Below are 15,918 nucleotides of genomic sequence, written 5' to 3'. Positions count from 1 at the left end.
TGTGTCGTTTTTATAGACAAAACAATTATGAATATTAATTGACCAGGTGCGAGTTTGTCAAAAACGTTTCATGATTCATTATCATTTTTCTCAATAATACAGTCAATTCAAATTCGATTAAAATATATCTGATGGCAGAATATCTAACTCAAACAATATTTATACGAAAATTGTTAAAAATATATAAACCAGGTCATGTCTTAATTTGGACAAACCTTACGTCCATATCCTAATACTTCTGTACTGAAAAAGCGATCTCTTTGTACCTTTCATTGCATACTTGTGATGGAATTGATTTCATAATCATGAGAAGAAAAGTCTATTTCCTAAATGAATATTCAATGAATAATCAGGTATTGTGAAATTTTCATTTATGCTAAATTGATGCTAGGCAGGTGCGCGTGTTGCTCACAATAAGATATGTAGTAGAACCATGTAATTGTTCATATGTTCAGGGCACTATTTCAGTGATAAAACCATTCATTTTATATTTTGTCTAAAAAGTGTTGAATTCTGACACAGAAGCCGAGATCTTTTACACATTGAGTGGAAATTAGGTTAGATATATACTAATCAGCAACCAGAGTTGTCTTTTTCCGACGTCACAAAATGCCGTGACGTCAACTAAAATTATTTTCAGTTATTTCATTACATTTGAAATTGTGGCTGTTACTTCGTTAATAATGATGCAAAATTAATAAAAATACATCTACACAAACAGGAGAATATGGGAATCTAAGAACTAAAATATGTATCGGATAAGGACATCCAAATCGCTATTGCCTGCTTTTTGATGTAGTACACTTGCATCTTTTCTTACAAATTGTGAATCTACCAAACAGTATCCTCTCACATTGGGGAACTTTGTATTGGAATAGTTTGGTTCACTGTGAACAAAACATCACGAAAATATACTGTCGGTATCCACAGCAAATTCTCTCCATGTGATCGGAGTTACATTGACCTAATGTAAACCATAGCTGAGTTATGCCCCCTTATCTTTATACGTTCATGAATACTGTGTCGACGTTTGACATCATGGTAGAAAATCGATTTTTGACATTTATTGCAGGTAATTTTTGATTTTGTGATTATGATGTTACGCATTAGTACATCCATCCATTTCATATACAGTTATGTCGTTCAGATATCAAGCTGTATTTTCTTCGCTCACACTTTCTGCAAAGATGCCAAATTAAAAAACCGTAGCAGAGTGCTTTTATTGGTGCACGATAAAAAACGGAGAAATTTACTGTTTTTCAACACACACAAAAGTTTTGGACAACTTTTAGCAGTGTCTATTTCTCAGAGCCCTGAGGTAGCCGCATATATATTTATACCAACTGATGGGAAATTAAATATTCTACATTTCTGAGCAATTTTATAGCCATACGCAGATCCAGTACCACGCGAGCGCAATTCTCGCACAACGTTCACTTTTCAAACCTTATGAAAATGTGCGCTTGAAAAAAAACTCGGCATCCAGGGGGTTAATGTCTCGAGAAGCATTTTGGGACTTCACGTTTCAAATTTGCCTCACAAACAAAAAGCAAATCAAAACATGTATTGACAGCTTCATTTGGCAAATGAGGAATCCAAAGATATAAAATAAACCCACTTATATTGAAAAGGAACCCAAGGAAGACCTGATTTTCTGCACATGAAGAAATCTAGACTTGCTTCATTCAAAGATTTAGCACTGCAGGGAGTACTAGGCAGTAGGGAAAATAATGAATTTAAGGACTGTGAGACAGACTATAGGAACAGTTATGATTAATTATCCTGAACACCTTCCATTGGTGTTCAGAAGTCAGTTAATACCCTTAAACCACTATATACATTCCTAGTATGTGGGTTTTACTTTGCACTTCTGCAGGTACAGTTCAACAGTATACATGCATGATGGGAAACGGGAGGTTGAGAAATGATAAATGTGTATGGACTTTATACCCAAGACAATGGCAGTTCTCGAACCAACACTTTGAATACATATTATTTTGACAGTAACAAATAAACCCATATTAACTGAAAAGGAGACAAAGTAAGATTTGAGATTCAGAACCTGAAGCAGTCTAGACTTGCTTTATTTGGGCTTTAGTACCGCAGAGAGGGTTAGGCAGTAGGACAAAAATCATGTTGTTCAAGGACTGAGACAGATTTGATGACCTCCACAGGAAGATCATTATTAGTGCTTTGTACTGAAATCAGAGCAGTGGGATGGTCTTAGTGTTCACAGTATTCTTTTGTCACAGTGGTGACCTGGATTCAATTCCCTACATGAATACAATGTGTGAAACCCATTTGTGGTGTCCCCAGCTGTGACATTGCAGCAATAAAAATGAACATTGAAAAAAAAAAAAAAAAAAAAAAAAAATTCTCATTAATTGTATCTAACTGATCATGATTTGACTGGAACGATTCTGTATGGGCTAGCTCACTCGCTCACTTATTCACTGATGTCGACGCAACAGACAGAGGAACTGTTTATTCCATAATAACAGGAAGCAAAACTCTGCATTCATGGTCAAGCAGAGTACATAGTGGGCCTATTATTTCCCATCAACATTATGAGGAAGGTACCCACTGTTTACACAGTTCTTGAACTCTGGTATTCAGGAGAATTCCAGTCCATCTGCCAGAGTGTTTGGGTAATTGAAATTGATCTTCTATTATTTTCTCCTTTAATGAGTCGCTGCTTACAATTGTAACAGCCAATCAATTTTCAATCATCTTACCAATGCTGTAACACAATTTCAACGGAGGTAAAACACCTTTGTAATGGCAAATGTTCTTCAGATCAATGAAAAAGTAACACGTTCTTTGACCAGTGGATATTAGAGAGCCAATATTTAGATGATTTCTTCCCAGAACTGTGCATGTGTAGCTGCCTAATTTGTAGTTAGTGTCCGAAAATGAGCCCAGGTTGTATTGACATACACTACTGCCTGCACCAGAATAATATGATAGGAACTTAGCTTCTTTTCTGCAGCACTTTCATTATGAACCAGAGAATGGCGTGTCTGCACTAAGGTTCAAATTACGATAAATTGTAGTAAACAAGATCACAGACGAGCCTGTTGGATTAGCAAAGCGGTTAGAGTATTCACTCATCATGCTGAAGGGCTGAGTTTGAACTTGAACAATGGGTGGGAAGCCTATTGATGCAGCTGAGTAATGATATTGCTTGATAATGTTACAATTTTAAGAATGTTGATTCATGACAAATTCTGTGCAAAAACAAAAGTAAATTAAATTCTCTAAGGTTGTGTATATAGACTTTTTCAAGTACAGCAAATAAACAAAACTTTTATAAATGAAATGAAAAAGAAGGGTTGCAATGCTTCTTCTGGAAATAATAATTTTTACTGATATACTGGTGTTTGAAAATGGTCCAAAATTCACAAATTCCCACACAATGTTAACTGAGTTATTTTTACTGATCAATGTAAAATACTAATAAACCTTTACAACCATACTTGAACTGTGCCCTTTATACAAAAAAGAGGAATGCTGATTCTAACAGGGTGAAAAGTAACTCTTTGTTATGTTTGATATATTTTATAAACAAGTATAATTAATTTTGTGAGAAATCAAATAACACCATGGGAAAGCAGTCTTGATGTTGTACTCATCAATATTTGATCAAGGTTAGAGTGGCTTGTTAATCAACTATGGGCCAGACAAACCAATGATTGATATGAACATCTCATGCCATCAAGGAACAAGAACATGTATCATGCAAATCCCTCAGTGTTAACATGTGTAAAATGTATTGCTTAAAAACCTTTTATGAGCCTCAGTTCATTCATAATCTATTCAAATTATGTACATTAAGGTTCCTCTAACTATTTCAGTTTCACTATCACAACTATAATTATCAGCTTTTGGTATACACTACATCTTTATGCAGTATGCATGTATATCATAGGATAAGTTTATATGTCTATCTATCTATCATGATGCACAAGAGAATTGCTTCATGTCTGCATGTCCTAAATCATAGGATATAATTAGACACATGAGAGTCCCTTTGTGTGTATATATATATTTAAAGCACAGGATATCATGACAGAAGTGAGTGAGCGAGTGAGTGAGTGAATGAGTATGCTTTTATGCCACTTTTAGCAACATTACAACAATATCAAGGTCAATATCAAGGGACACCAGAAATAGGCTTCACCCATTGTACGCATGTGGGGACTTGCACCGAACTGTAACTCGGTGTGACGGGCAAATGCTTTACAATTAGGCTACCCCAACACTGGACTACTCCATCGCCCCCAACACAATGAGTAAGTACACTATAGTGCATGTATATAAGATTTAAGCATAAGATATTTCGACACACATGAGTCACTTCATGCATGTATATCATAATCAGAGGATACTACGATGAAAGGTATAATGCCTGATAACAAGGACATTATCTGCTAAGTACCAGTATATCGTTACCAGTGTTATAGGGATTTATACACCATCATCCTGGCTTCTAGTATTCATCAGAAATTTGAAATGGTCCATTGTAATCAGTATATACTACAGTATACTATACCAAATTCTATATTAACACCTGAACACAGTCTGAATGCTTGTCCCAGTACTATGTCCCACAAGGAAGAGGAAATAAGGCGACACACATCACCAGCCTGAACATGCCTCTGTAAAGACTGTCTGTCTGCGATCATATACCGCCCCCTAATTGATCACACTGATTCATCTAACATGCTGACTGAATCACACCCACCACATCATATAAGTATGAATCCTAATGACAGAAAAGAATGGTTTTATTTCAATACTAGTGTATGATGAAGTGAAGAACCCCATTCCCTATGTAATTCTAAAAGCAAGTCGTAACTCTGTCCATGATCTGACACCCTTCCATGATTGACTTACTTTGATCCAGGTCTGTACTGTATAAGGCCGTGGATGTATGGCCATTCTATCCTGATAATGGACAAGTCTAGATAAAGGAGCAGAATCGGAGGATGCCAGTCTTTTTGTTCATATTTTTTCATACGATTGATAAATGATTTCTTTTAATACAGAGAATTTGATATTTTTATTTCTGTGAAGATGTGACTAACGGGTAAGGCTTGCTGAATTGATTGACACGTCATCATATCCCAACTGCGTAGATTGATGCTCAATTTTTTCTCACTGGATTGTCTGATCTAGACTGATTTTTTAGTCTGATTTTTTAAGACCACCACCATAATATTAAAACCATTCTCACTCACTCTTGTTTTAATAAAATTGAGGAACATTGAACAAACCATCACTGCCTGAGAGACTCTGCAAGTCTAAAGCTGGCTGTTACCTACAAGATCCCTCCAAGACAGATACAGCAACACCAGGCCTGATGCCTTCTGATCATATGGTGGGATCCCACTGTCCAGTCATGGTATTCATTATCTCAGAGGCAACTGACGACATAGGCTGTGCATCTGCTGAAGATGTCTGTATCATGTCCGTTGAAGCCCCCATCCCGAGTCAGGCTTCCACACAACACCTTACAACCATAGGAACCTCCTACCATAAACCAAGCCCACAGTAATGGATGGTATACAGACGTGGGCTTGCGTAGGTTATAAACATGGTATTGGTATCTGTTATGTGTAGCTGAGTGATACACTTTTATATCAAATACATATTAAGACATATCAGAGACTGTATAATATTACATGGACTCTGGACATCTATAAAGGACATTGGGTTGATCAGCTTAGGGGAAAAAAAACGGCATTTTGGTAAAAGAGTAGAATCATTGACAGTTACTTCCTCGACAAAGGCATTGTTTTCTTCATGAGATGGGTAAAGTTCCAAGAGAAAAGAACACGCATCTGAATTTGTGTTCTGGCGATTAGGTGCCTCTGAGGATGAGGGTTTGAATCCTGGAACCAAAAAAGTACTAGAATTTGTACTTTACTAATGAAGTGAAATCCCAAATATGACATATGTTGCATTTGACCACTTTCTAAATGGCATTGTGTAATCATGCATCTAGAAAGGTCTAACACATCAATACATATATCACTTAAATTTTTTAATTTAGTTGATCAGAAAACAAACTTAAAAAGTAAAATTGTCTCCAAATGTTGTTCTTGGTCACAACATAATGAAGTATTGTATGCAGATTTTACTTTCAATAATATAATACTATGATAAATGCACTGTAAACTTTATTGACTCACCTGTAGGAGAGTGAGTGAGTGAGTGAGTGAGTGAGTGAGTGAGTTAGTGCGTGCGTGCTGTTTTACGCCTCACTCAGCTATATTCCTGCTATTTGGCAATGATCAGTAATTAGGTTTCTTATCACTTGTTCATTCATCTGAATTTGCTGAGTGGATACAATGAAGATTTTCCCATAATCGAAAATCTTTACATAACAAAGGCTTTTGTTCTTCAGTAGAATTTGGGTAGGGGAGGTAACTGCAAAGTCAAAACACCATTAAGAATGAAGGGACCTTCTTAAATACGTTGAGTTATCCTTAGCTAAGGTTTAACTCAAACACAAAATAATAGCTAGATATTAGGATTACACAGGAGCCCCAGCTTCTGCTTCAAGACATCAACGTTTGACACTATTGTAATCCCCAAAAAAAGAAAACAAGGTTTACTCTTTGTAAATATTCTTCACTCAGACAAAATATTCCACAATAGGGGATTTTGACTCTATTGAGAATCTTGTAGTCACAAAAATTGAATAACAATATAGTTTATCACAGGATTAGCAAAGCTACTGGGACAGTTCAGATTCACTGAGAAATCATCTCAATAACCTTATAAGTAGACAGGCAATGAAGTGAATAAGGTACCAAGGGAGGGCACAAAATCCCTGTCTTCATATTCATTATCAACAGTAAAAGAAATTCTTTCAAAAGATATTCATATGTATGGTTGCTACATTTCAGGAGGAGACATCACTAGCATCTCCAGGGATCACTCACACCTTTTGTGAATTCTAAGTGAACAGAAGATCCTCGCTGACAAGGTGGCTATGTACAGTTCAGAGTGACTAATCACTCCCAAAGGAGGCTGGTGATCAAGAGAGGCTACCTCCAGTCCACACTTGTGTCTCACTTGTGATGATAGGAACAGACACTGAGAAAGAAGGTTGTCCATCTTTCTCCTCAAAGTGTGCAGTCAAGGGGACTGAAACCTAATGTAAATTGTAGTCTACTCCTTCCTGGATACATAGGGGGTTGTCAGCAAAACTTGGTCAGCAAACGTACTTGAAAATATATAGTCAACTGCACCGTGTTTAAACAGGGTGCCTACTACTTGTCAGCAGAGTTGTGTCAGAGAAGGTGTCTGCACATATATTGTCCACAAAACTGTGGATAGTGCAGGTACTTGTTACTTGTCAACAGTGAAGTTTCAGAGAAGGTGTATGCACATATATTGTCAACAAAACTGTGGATAGAGCAGGTACTTGCTACTTGTCAACAGTGAAGCTTCAGAGAAGGTGTATGCACATAGACTGTCAACAAAACTGTGGATAGAGCAGGTACTTGTTATTTGTTAACAGTTAACAGGGTTGTGTCACAGAAGGTGTCAACAGCACTGAAGATACAGAAAGTACTTGTTTATTGTCAACACAGTTCTGTTGGAGAAGGTGTCTGCATATATACAGTCAACAGAATGGTGGATAGAGGGGTTCCTGAGTTGTCAGAGAACGTATCTGCATGAGGAAAGAGCCTTCCTGCTTCTTGTCAACCAAAGACAGAGTGTAACATGTGGCACACTGTCCAAGGTCAACTACACTGTTTGGGATTACCTGCTACACTGGATAGTGAACAACTTTAGTCTGTTGCTGTCAACCTTGTCAGCAACAACTCTCTGTGTGAGGTACAACCAACACGTACTGTGTCAGAGAAGTGTTACATGGTATCATAGTCCACAAAACAGGTACTCAACAAGACTGTGTCAGAGAAGAATCACATGGTATAATAGTCTTATACTCAACAAGACTGTGTCAGAGAAGAATGACATGGTATAATAGTCTTACACTCAATAAGTACTGTGTCAGAGAAGAATGACATGGTATAATGGTCTTATACTCAACAAGACTGTGTCAGAGTAGAATCACAAGGTATAATAGTCTGGTACTCAATGACTGTTCTTAAAGAGTTACAGTTTCTACTGGAAGCCCAGAAGGTTAGTCATATGCTATAGGGACAAGTAGTATTGTAGACACTAGCAACTGGCTCAGATCAAGGTGCACAGGTACCTGACACATGTTGTATCCACAGCCCACGTTCCTGGTGCGGGAGGAGGGGTCTGCCATACGGTGTGCAGGCAACAATAGTGTTGTCAGAAGTGTACAGATTATTTGGTGTCTGAGGTGTACAGCTGATATTGATTGAAGATATGCAAAGCAGATGTAAAAGCATAAAAATCTATAGGTGAAACTAGTGCGACATGTGTACAGATTGTGGGACACCAGAAGCTGACAGCTTGTGTTTGTTTCAAGTGTCTGGAATTTTGAATACAATAACAGTGGAATACATCAACAGAAACTGGTGACAATCTAAGTCATGTCATAGATTATAAGCACTGACATTAAAACTACTACAGCTATCAAAGGAGTGAAGGTTTGTGTCAGAGTTTTGAAGCTACTATTTACATCAGATGATTGAACCTGCTCTTTGTGTCTGAGGATTAAAGCTTCTATTTGTTTCAGGAAATTGAAGCCTGCTGTTGGAGCAAATACTGCTATTTGAGTCAGGAGGTTGAAATTAAGATGGTATCAGTGAATTAACACTATGATTTCTGATTTATTTGTGTAAGAAGATCAATAGCATTATGAGTTCCAGGAAATTCAAGCTACTGTCTGAAACAGAGAACTCATGCTCGTATTTTCATAGGAGCATTTGAAGCTACTGATTGTAGCAAAGGATTAAAACTACTATTTGTGTTGATTGATAAAAACCACTATTTGTTTCAGAGGAGGGTAGCCACTACTTGTTTCAGGAGGTTGAATCTACTGTCTCAGGAGATCTAAGTTGCAGCTTGTGTCTTTGGAGGTACCTGTGATTAGTGTCCAATATTGTGGAAGTGACATCTCATTTCCTCACTACTGGAACCACAACAGTCCAACAACATAGTGCTCATCTTAAGAAGCAGAAATATTAAAGCATCTGATGCTACACAAAAGAAAAAAGTCTACATTGTTTCAATGTAATCAACAGCTGAATGACCCACACAGTGCATTGCCTTAAACACACTCTGTATCAGCTCACAATGATGGAGTTCACAGTGTTAATCAGCAACCAGTTAATGTAAATCTACTTGTGGTGTTTAATCTATCAACACACTGGAATAAACACAAGGCACTTTCCATATGGATTAATTCAGGATCACAGATGTGAAACAGCTAAGTGTAGTGATTGTATATCTGTAGAAGGAAAGTACAATGGCCACAACACACCAGCGACCAAACATTACAACTGGATGTAAAACCCAATGCTGGTCCTCAAGAAGAGGAGTTCAGTAATTGTGACCACTCTGGAATATCTCAATGCCATCCCGTTGACAGTTCAGCCAGGCTGGAATATTGCTTACGTGTGACACATGTTGAGTAAAATTAAACTCACTCACTCATGTCAACAGTCCTTCAAGGAGGAACACCAGGAGTACACATAACTAAGTCATATTCAAGGTCAAGGTCATCCAGTGTCTGTCCTACCATTCTGACTCCTGCACGCTTAATCACTACACAATGATTTTCGTAACGCATAAACAGCTCACCAAGTGTAATTCATGACAACACAAAGCATAACATACTATGCTAACATTAAAAGGAATACTGAAGCAGATAACATTATCAAATGTCTGACAGGATATCATTATTCAAAAAATACATATTTATGAGTAAACTTTTAAACAAGACACTTTTTTTAGATATTCAGTTTCCATGTTTTTTTTAACTTGAAAGCTTTTTACACAATTTACATTTTGATTAAACAGGCCTGTCATTTAGGTTTGATTAGAGAAAGAGGTTAGTTTTTCCATCTGTTTCAAACTGTGTGTTAAACGGACAACTCTATCACCTCCCACAGGACATATGACAGATCACAAAGCGTATGTCAGTATCTTAAACTTCAGCCTTACTTAAAGAACAAGTCATCAGATTGATAACCTCAAATGAAGTTAAGAGGCTAAGGCGGCATCACCACAAAGAAACAGGCCACGAGACAGAATCTTGACAAACTGCAGTTGCACTGCAAACCTACAACATTCCTTGGGGACCAGAAAAACACAGTCGTATCTCTACTTTCTGATATTATTTTGAAAAATTGTGGATTTGTGGTGAAAAATATGGAGAGTCAAGAGTGAAAAATTGTTGTCAGTAATTTTCAGGAGAATTACAAATTACAATTATTGCAAAATTGTGCAACTTGTCATCAAACAGGATTAGGTCAGTGATAAAACGCCTTTCAAACCATGTGACCAATCTGCAAGTGTCACACATTTTGTATATGCATTACAGCCATTTTGTCACTTTGCACTTAGTTCTGATGAAGTGTTTTGTCACAGTGCTGGAATAGTGATCCGTCTTTTCTCAACAGAGGAAGGGGCTCCATTTAACTTGTGCCTGCCAGTAGCAGCATGTAAGTGAACTGTGAAAGGGAGATTGAGACATTGGAATCTTCTGTCCACAGCTTAGATTTCGTCTATGTCTAGCACAGTCTAGTAGCTGTGTAGAGGAACTGCCAAAGAAGCACCATTAAGACAAATCAATGAGAAATCCTTCTGGATCATGCCTACTGTGACCACCACTGTAGGGTGGACAGGAGAGTAAGCACTGAAAAAATAATAACATAACAAATGTCGTGGGTCCAACACAGTAAAGCACATTGCAATCAGCACCTACATTCCATCTGATTACAATAAAGCCAAGGGCAGGTATCAGCGCTTGAAACATGAACTTTAAGTGTCAGATTTACATAGAAAGTATCATGATGATTCTATTGAGTATTGAGAAAATCAATGGCGGATCCCACAAGGTGCAGCTCAGCACACCCCAGAATGAGACGTTCCTCGTCTATTTCAATCCACCAGTGATCAATAATCTGAAAGTGAATTCACGACAGAGCGTCTATTTCAACTGTTCGCTGCTTGAGCCTGGCTCTGGTAGTCAGGAAAATAGCACATCTTATGTATTTGTGATAATATCAGACAATGACAACATAGCCCGGCCAGTGGTGGACAGTCTATATGACAAGTCAGTGGATATGGAGCAGGAGGAGAGATATGCTGTCATGTCTGTGGAAGCTGACCGAGAACACAACTTCACCATTGAGGCTATGCACGTTGGGCGTGTGACGATGTCTGTCGCAATGCTCAACACATATCACACAAGCATGGATGTACCCGAGGCCCACTACGTCCAGGCCATCAGTGTCTCTGTGAAAAAAGAACAACGTCTTGCCGACATTGTGTTTAATAGTTCGGCTGCTGCGGTGGCCATCCTTATAAGTTTTGGGATTGGCTGTGTGACTGATACGGAGAGCTTGAAGAGACAGTTGAAATACCCCGTGTCCCTCGTCATTGGGTTTTGTTGCCAGTTCATCCTGATGCCAGTTGTAAGTATTACCTGAGTTTCATCAGCATCTGTCTGTACAGGTACTCAATATAGATATTCATACATCTTGTCTCCACCAACCATCTACTCATAAATTATGTAAGACTTGAAACCATGATGAAAATTATCAAATATTGCTGCAAAATGTATAATAATCATTAATTCCCATGTCTTTGGAACTTCTTATTTTCAACAATGAATTCTCAGGTAAACTTCATTGGTATTTATTTCAAATTTGGGAAAAATATAGAAAAGTTGAAAACATGAAAATTTCAAGTTTCAGAGTTTCAATTTCCTTGCTATCATACTTGAGAAATGGAGATGCATGTTAAGTTTCGTACTTTCATAAAGATGCAAACTTGCCAACAACCTGCTAAAACCACCTGCTAGATAGCAAAACCATTAATAATAATACCGCTCAGCTATTTGCATATCTTTACCACGATACTCATCAAGTGATGCATGTTATACAGTATCTTCATCCACTTGTAGGGTCCATGCCTGTTTTGTCACAAGCCCTGCCTGTGTATAAAGATACAAAGTACACACAAGCTACAGCCTCTGTATAACAATAATCAATTCACAGAACATCAATACACATTTCTATTCTATCTAACCCATGTTAATTGTCAACTGCTTTTCCCCCCTACCTCTCATACAATACCTTTTGAAATAACTGATAATTCAAGTAAATGTTTCAACATCCTGGCAAGGATTGCTTGACAAATGTGAAAACAACCTGCTTGCAGCATTGTCATGTAATGTAGAGATGGATTCTGGAAGCGTACACATGGATGTGTCATGTCAATAAGATTCCATCCTTCGTTATGTACACTGACCAAAACGTCTGAACAAAAGCTGCCCCTTTACCCTTCATTGATACAACCAGCTTGTGCTTCAACCCAACACCAGTCATTAGACTAAACATAATGCCTAAATCATATAATAACACAACCCTGGAATTAGTAATTCATGGTGCCTCATAAAAGTGTTGGTTTGGGATATTCTGCAATATCTTCACCAGGAATATTTACGGTACATACACATGCCTTCAGGTAGACACCATATTAACATGAATAACGCCATAGATAATCAGGCCTTGTATTGATGTGGACTTGGACTGATGCTGATGTAGCCACCAATCATTGCCTCCAGCTTTCTTAACGCGTTGTCCGATAACATAACAGTCCCTTGCAACAAATGCCAGTCAGCTGGATAAGAATTACTGTCTTACGATAAACAGAAAGAAACAGTCGTGTAATGGGCATACACGGGTACCCCCTACCATGCTGTTGCTTGAGTATTGAAAAAAAAAAGTGCAAATGAAAAAAACTCACTTGTATCAAGCCCATATGGATGCAATGTGTAAAGCCCATTTCTGATGTCCCCTTCCGTGATATTGATGGAAAATTGCTAAAAATATCATAAAACTCAACTCAGTAACTTGTATCGGCCCACATCAGACACATGCAACAATGAAATTTACAGCATCAGGCCATGAATCGAGGAACCCTAAACCACCCATTTCATGACTATGGTTCCTTTGACTTAATTCTTATACTAAATTCTCTGCATGCTTTGAATCATGTCATTGTCAACTCATCATGAGACGATATGTATTGAATTTGGTGTAAATCAGCTCTGTTGAAACACATGTTTAATAGCTGAATGCATTTTAACTTCTTGGAGAGGCATTTTATAAGTTAGAGAGTCAGATAAGGATAAACTTTATGTCTGAACAGCTACTTTATTCTGTGGATGCACATTTCGATATAGATAATTGTATCGTTGTCACGTAATATGTGACCATTGTCTGATGTCATATATCTGCTTGACAACAATACAGAAATCTGTTTTGAAACATCACATTACCTGAATAAGGAAGTTGTTCATCCACAAATTTTGTCCTTATCAGCTGAATGCAGATTTTGGGCAGATAAAACAAGTCCTTACTAAACACTATGATTAACTTGCCACAAAAGAAATGTTACTTTGAACAATATTTCCAAGATTATGTAAAACCAGCTGACAGTCTCCTGATCATTATCAGTGGAGTTTCTTTGTCTTCACGTGAAATTATCAGATTGATTTGCCTCGCAATGTCCAGTCACAGTGGCAGTTCCTTAAATAGTATTTCCAATTATAACCAGATTAATCAAGCACTGACATGTTGTGGTCAATACCACCACTGAGAAGGTGTCTGTCGCATGACGTCAGTGAAGTGGAGATTGTGTGTCTAAAATGGTTGACATTCAATCCAGATGGCAACTCACAAAGTATTTCAAGATCCATTAACTGTTGTGTTACAGCATCTGATGCTAAGGAGACTAGAAAGGGCATTATACACCCAAAATGGAGGAATTCTGCCAAAATATGGACCTCCAATATTTATCATAGATCACTGAAAGAAACTTCATATCCAAACTTCAGTATGAAAGTGATCCCTTAAAAATTGTTGCCTTTCCACTTGATGAAATCATTTCTGAACTTTCATCAGATACGAACTGAAATAGTTTGAATGAGTACTTGACGTATGTTTCAAATTGTTTTCCCATGCATTGGTAAAATGGATGCTCAACACGATGTAAATTTTGCTCTTCTGCAACTGTTTCAGTGTTGTATTAGCTGAAAGGGGAATGGCTGCCATTGAACTGTTATTAGGGCTGGGACAGGTTCAAATTTGTTACCTAAATACCCCACCCCTATTACAATATCCTACCCAGATGCCCATAATGTTTATCCCTAACATCAAAATGGCAAGAAATGACAATATATTCCTCAGCTCAGAGGCTAAAATTTTCAGTTTTTCAAAATCTTAATCATGTATTATAATATTATATAAAAAAGTAGCTGTAAATTACGCCTAGATCTTCAACTACAATACTACCTTTTAATCACGAAAGAATATGAACACATTACACTGTTTAGTCTATCAATTGACCAGTGAAGGTCCTGGGTTAGAATAGGCCTTCAGCAACCCATGCTTGCCATAAAAGGCGACTATGCTTGTCGCAAGAAGAGACTAACATCCTAAGTATCTGACATCCTATGATATGATTGAAATACTCCAAGGGAGTTAATCTTACTTCATCAATGAATGCGGTACTAAGAAGCTTCAGTGATTTGTCAGAACATCACATCAAGGGAGACCAGCGATACACATTGTCACACAATGTACCCACATGAAGAATCAAACCTAAACCTTCTTCTATCTCATAAGCTAACACTTTACCAACTCAGCCAACCCTAGAAATTTCTCAACACATACCTAAACAAGGGCAGCTAGTTCAATAGTCACTCCAGTCATGTCAGGTAGTAGCCAATCAATATCTGCTGAGAGGAAAACATCATTTCATAACTGCCAAGAGTGGATTTTCCTGCAGGATAAGTCCTCAACATCTGTTTTAATACAAGCATCAATAAAGTCGTACTGAGTGTATAGTGTTTGAGAGTGTGACACTAACTAAATACAACACTCCAGACAAATACAGCGTGAATTATTAACAGAAGAATGTGATGGTGCTGTTTGTTCATGGTATACAAGGCATGTGACCATGGTGAACGTAAATGTCATCAAGTGTTATAATCAAACAGATACCATCAGACTATCAGAGAACCTTTAACCATGGGCGTCTGTAAGAATTATGGATCTTTATCACCTATAAGTGAAATCCACTGGTTTAGATGTTTGGGTGCAATCAAATTTGTAACATTTAGCAATACTGAAACAATTAGGTCAGTGTGTGAGTTGGGTTTTAGCAACTTTGGTCACTTTTAGCAATATTCCAGCAAATATCATGACTGGGGACACCAGAAATGAGTTATTGAAGCAATGGAGTGAGTGAGTGAGTGAGTGAGTGAGTGAGTGAGTGAGTGAGTGAGTGAGTGGGTGGGTGGGTGAGTGAGTGGGTGGGTGAGTGAGTGGGTGGGTGAGTGAGGGAGTGAGTTTGTCTCCCAACTGGCCACAGGATTCTCAACTATTTGCACCACAATCAAAACCAGTCAAAAATACACTACAGAAAAATGTCAAGCCAAATTTCTAAATAATGGTCCATACCCCTTGATTGTAGTCATTTATCTCACCCCTTGAATAATCAATAAAAGTTGTGGCCTCTACCAATCAAAATTATGTAAAACGCAACATACAGGTGGAATAATAGAGTGCAACTGCACTTTTAACGTTTCTTTCTTTCAGAGATCAGTGATGTGGTGATGTGGTGTGTGGTGATGTGGTGTGTGGTGAGGCATTGTGAGTGATTGGTGAGTGAGTGAATCAGAGAGTGAGTATGATTTAAACAATGTAAATATTATTTCTGTGTAGATGAACG

The 15,918-nt window shown here is 37.7% G+C and overlaps 2 protein-coding genes across 2 annotated transcripts in view; one reads left to right on the top strand and one right to left on the bottom strand.

The window, feature by feature from the left end:
- LOC137292146 (trafficking protein particle complex subunit 13-like) overlaps nt 1-15,918 on the bottom strand; it is a 176,475-nt gene that overhangs the window by 101,164 nt on the left and 59,393 nt on the right. The window lies entirely within an intron of this gene.
- The window catches only part of LOC137292145 (sodium-dependent organic anion transporter-like), a 38,947-nt gene continuing 33,898 nt past the window's right edge, over nt 10,870-15,918 (top strand). The window contains exon 1 of the mRNA XM_067823685.1: nt 10,870-11,591. Within this exon, the coding sequence (XP_067679786.1) occupies nt 10,929-11,591 (663 nt within the window). The 5' untranslated portion in view covers nt 10,870-10,928. The remainder of the gene's footprint in view (nt 11,592-15,918) is intronic.

This window comes from Haliotis asinina, chromosome 7, assembly GCF_037392515.1.
Source record: "Haliotis asinina isolate JCU_RB_2024 chromosome 7, JCU_Hal_asi_v2, whole genome shotgun sequence".
Lineage (NCBI taxonomy): Eukaryota > Metazoa > Mollusca > Gastropoda > Lepetellida > Haliotidae > Haliotis > Haliotis asinina.
This window is presented reverse-complemented; position numbering and strand designations above follow the sequence as displayed.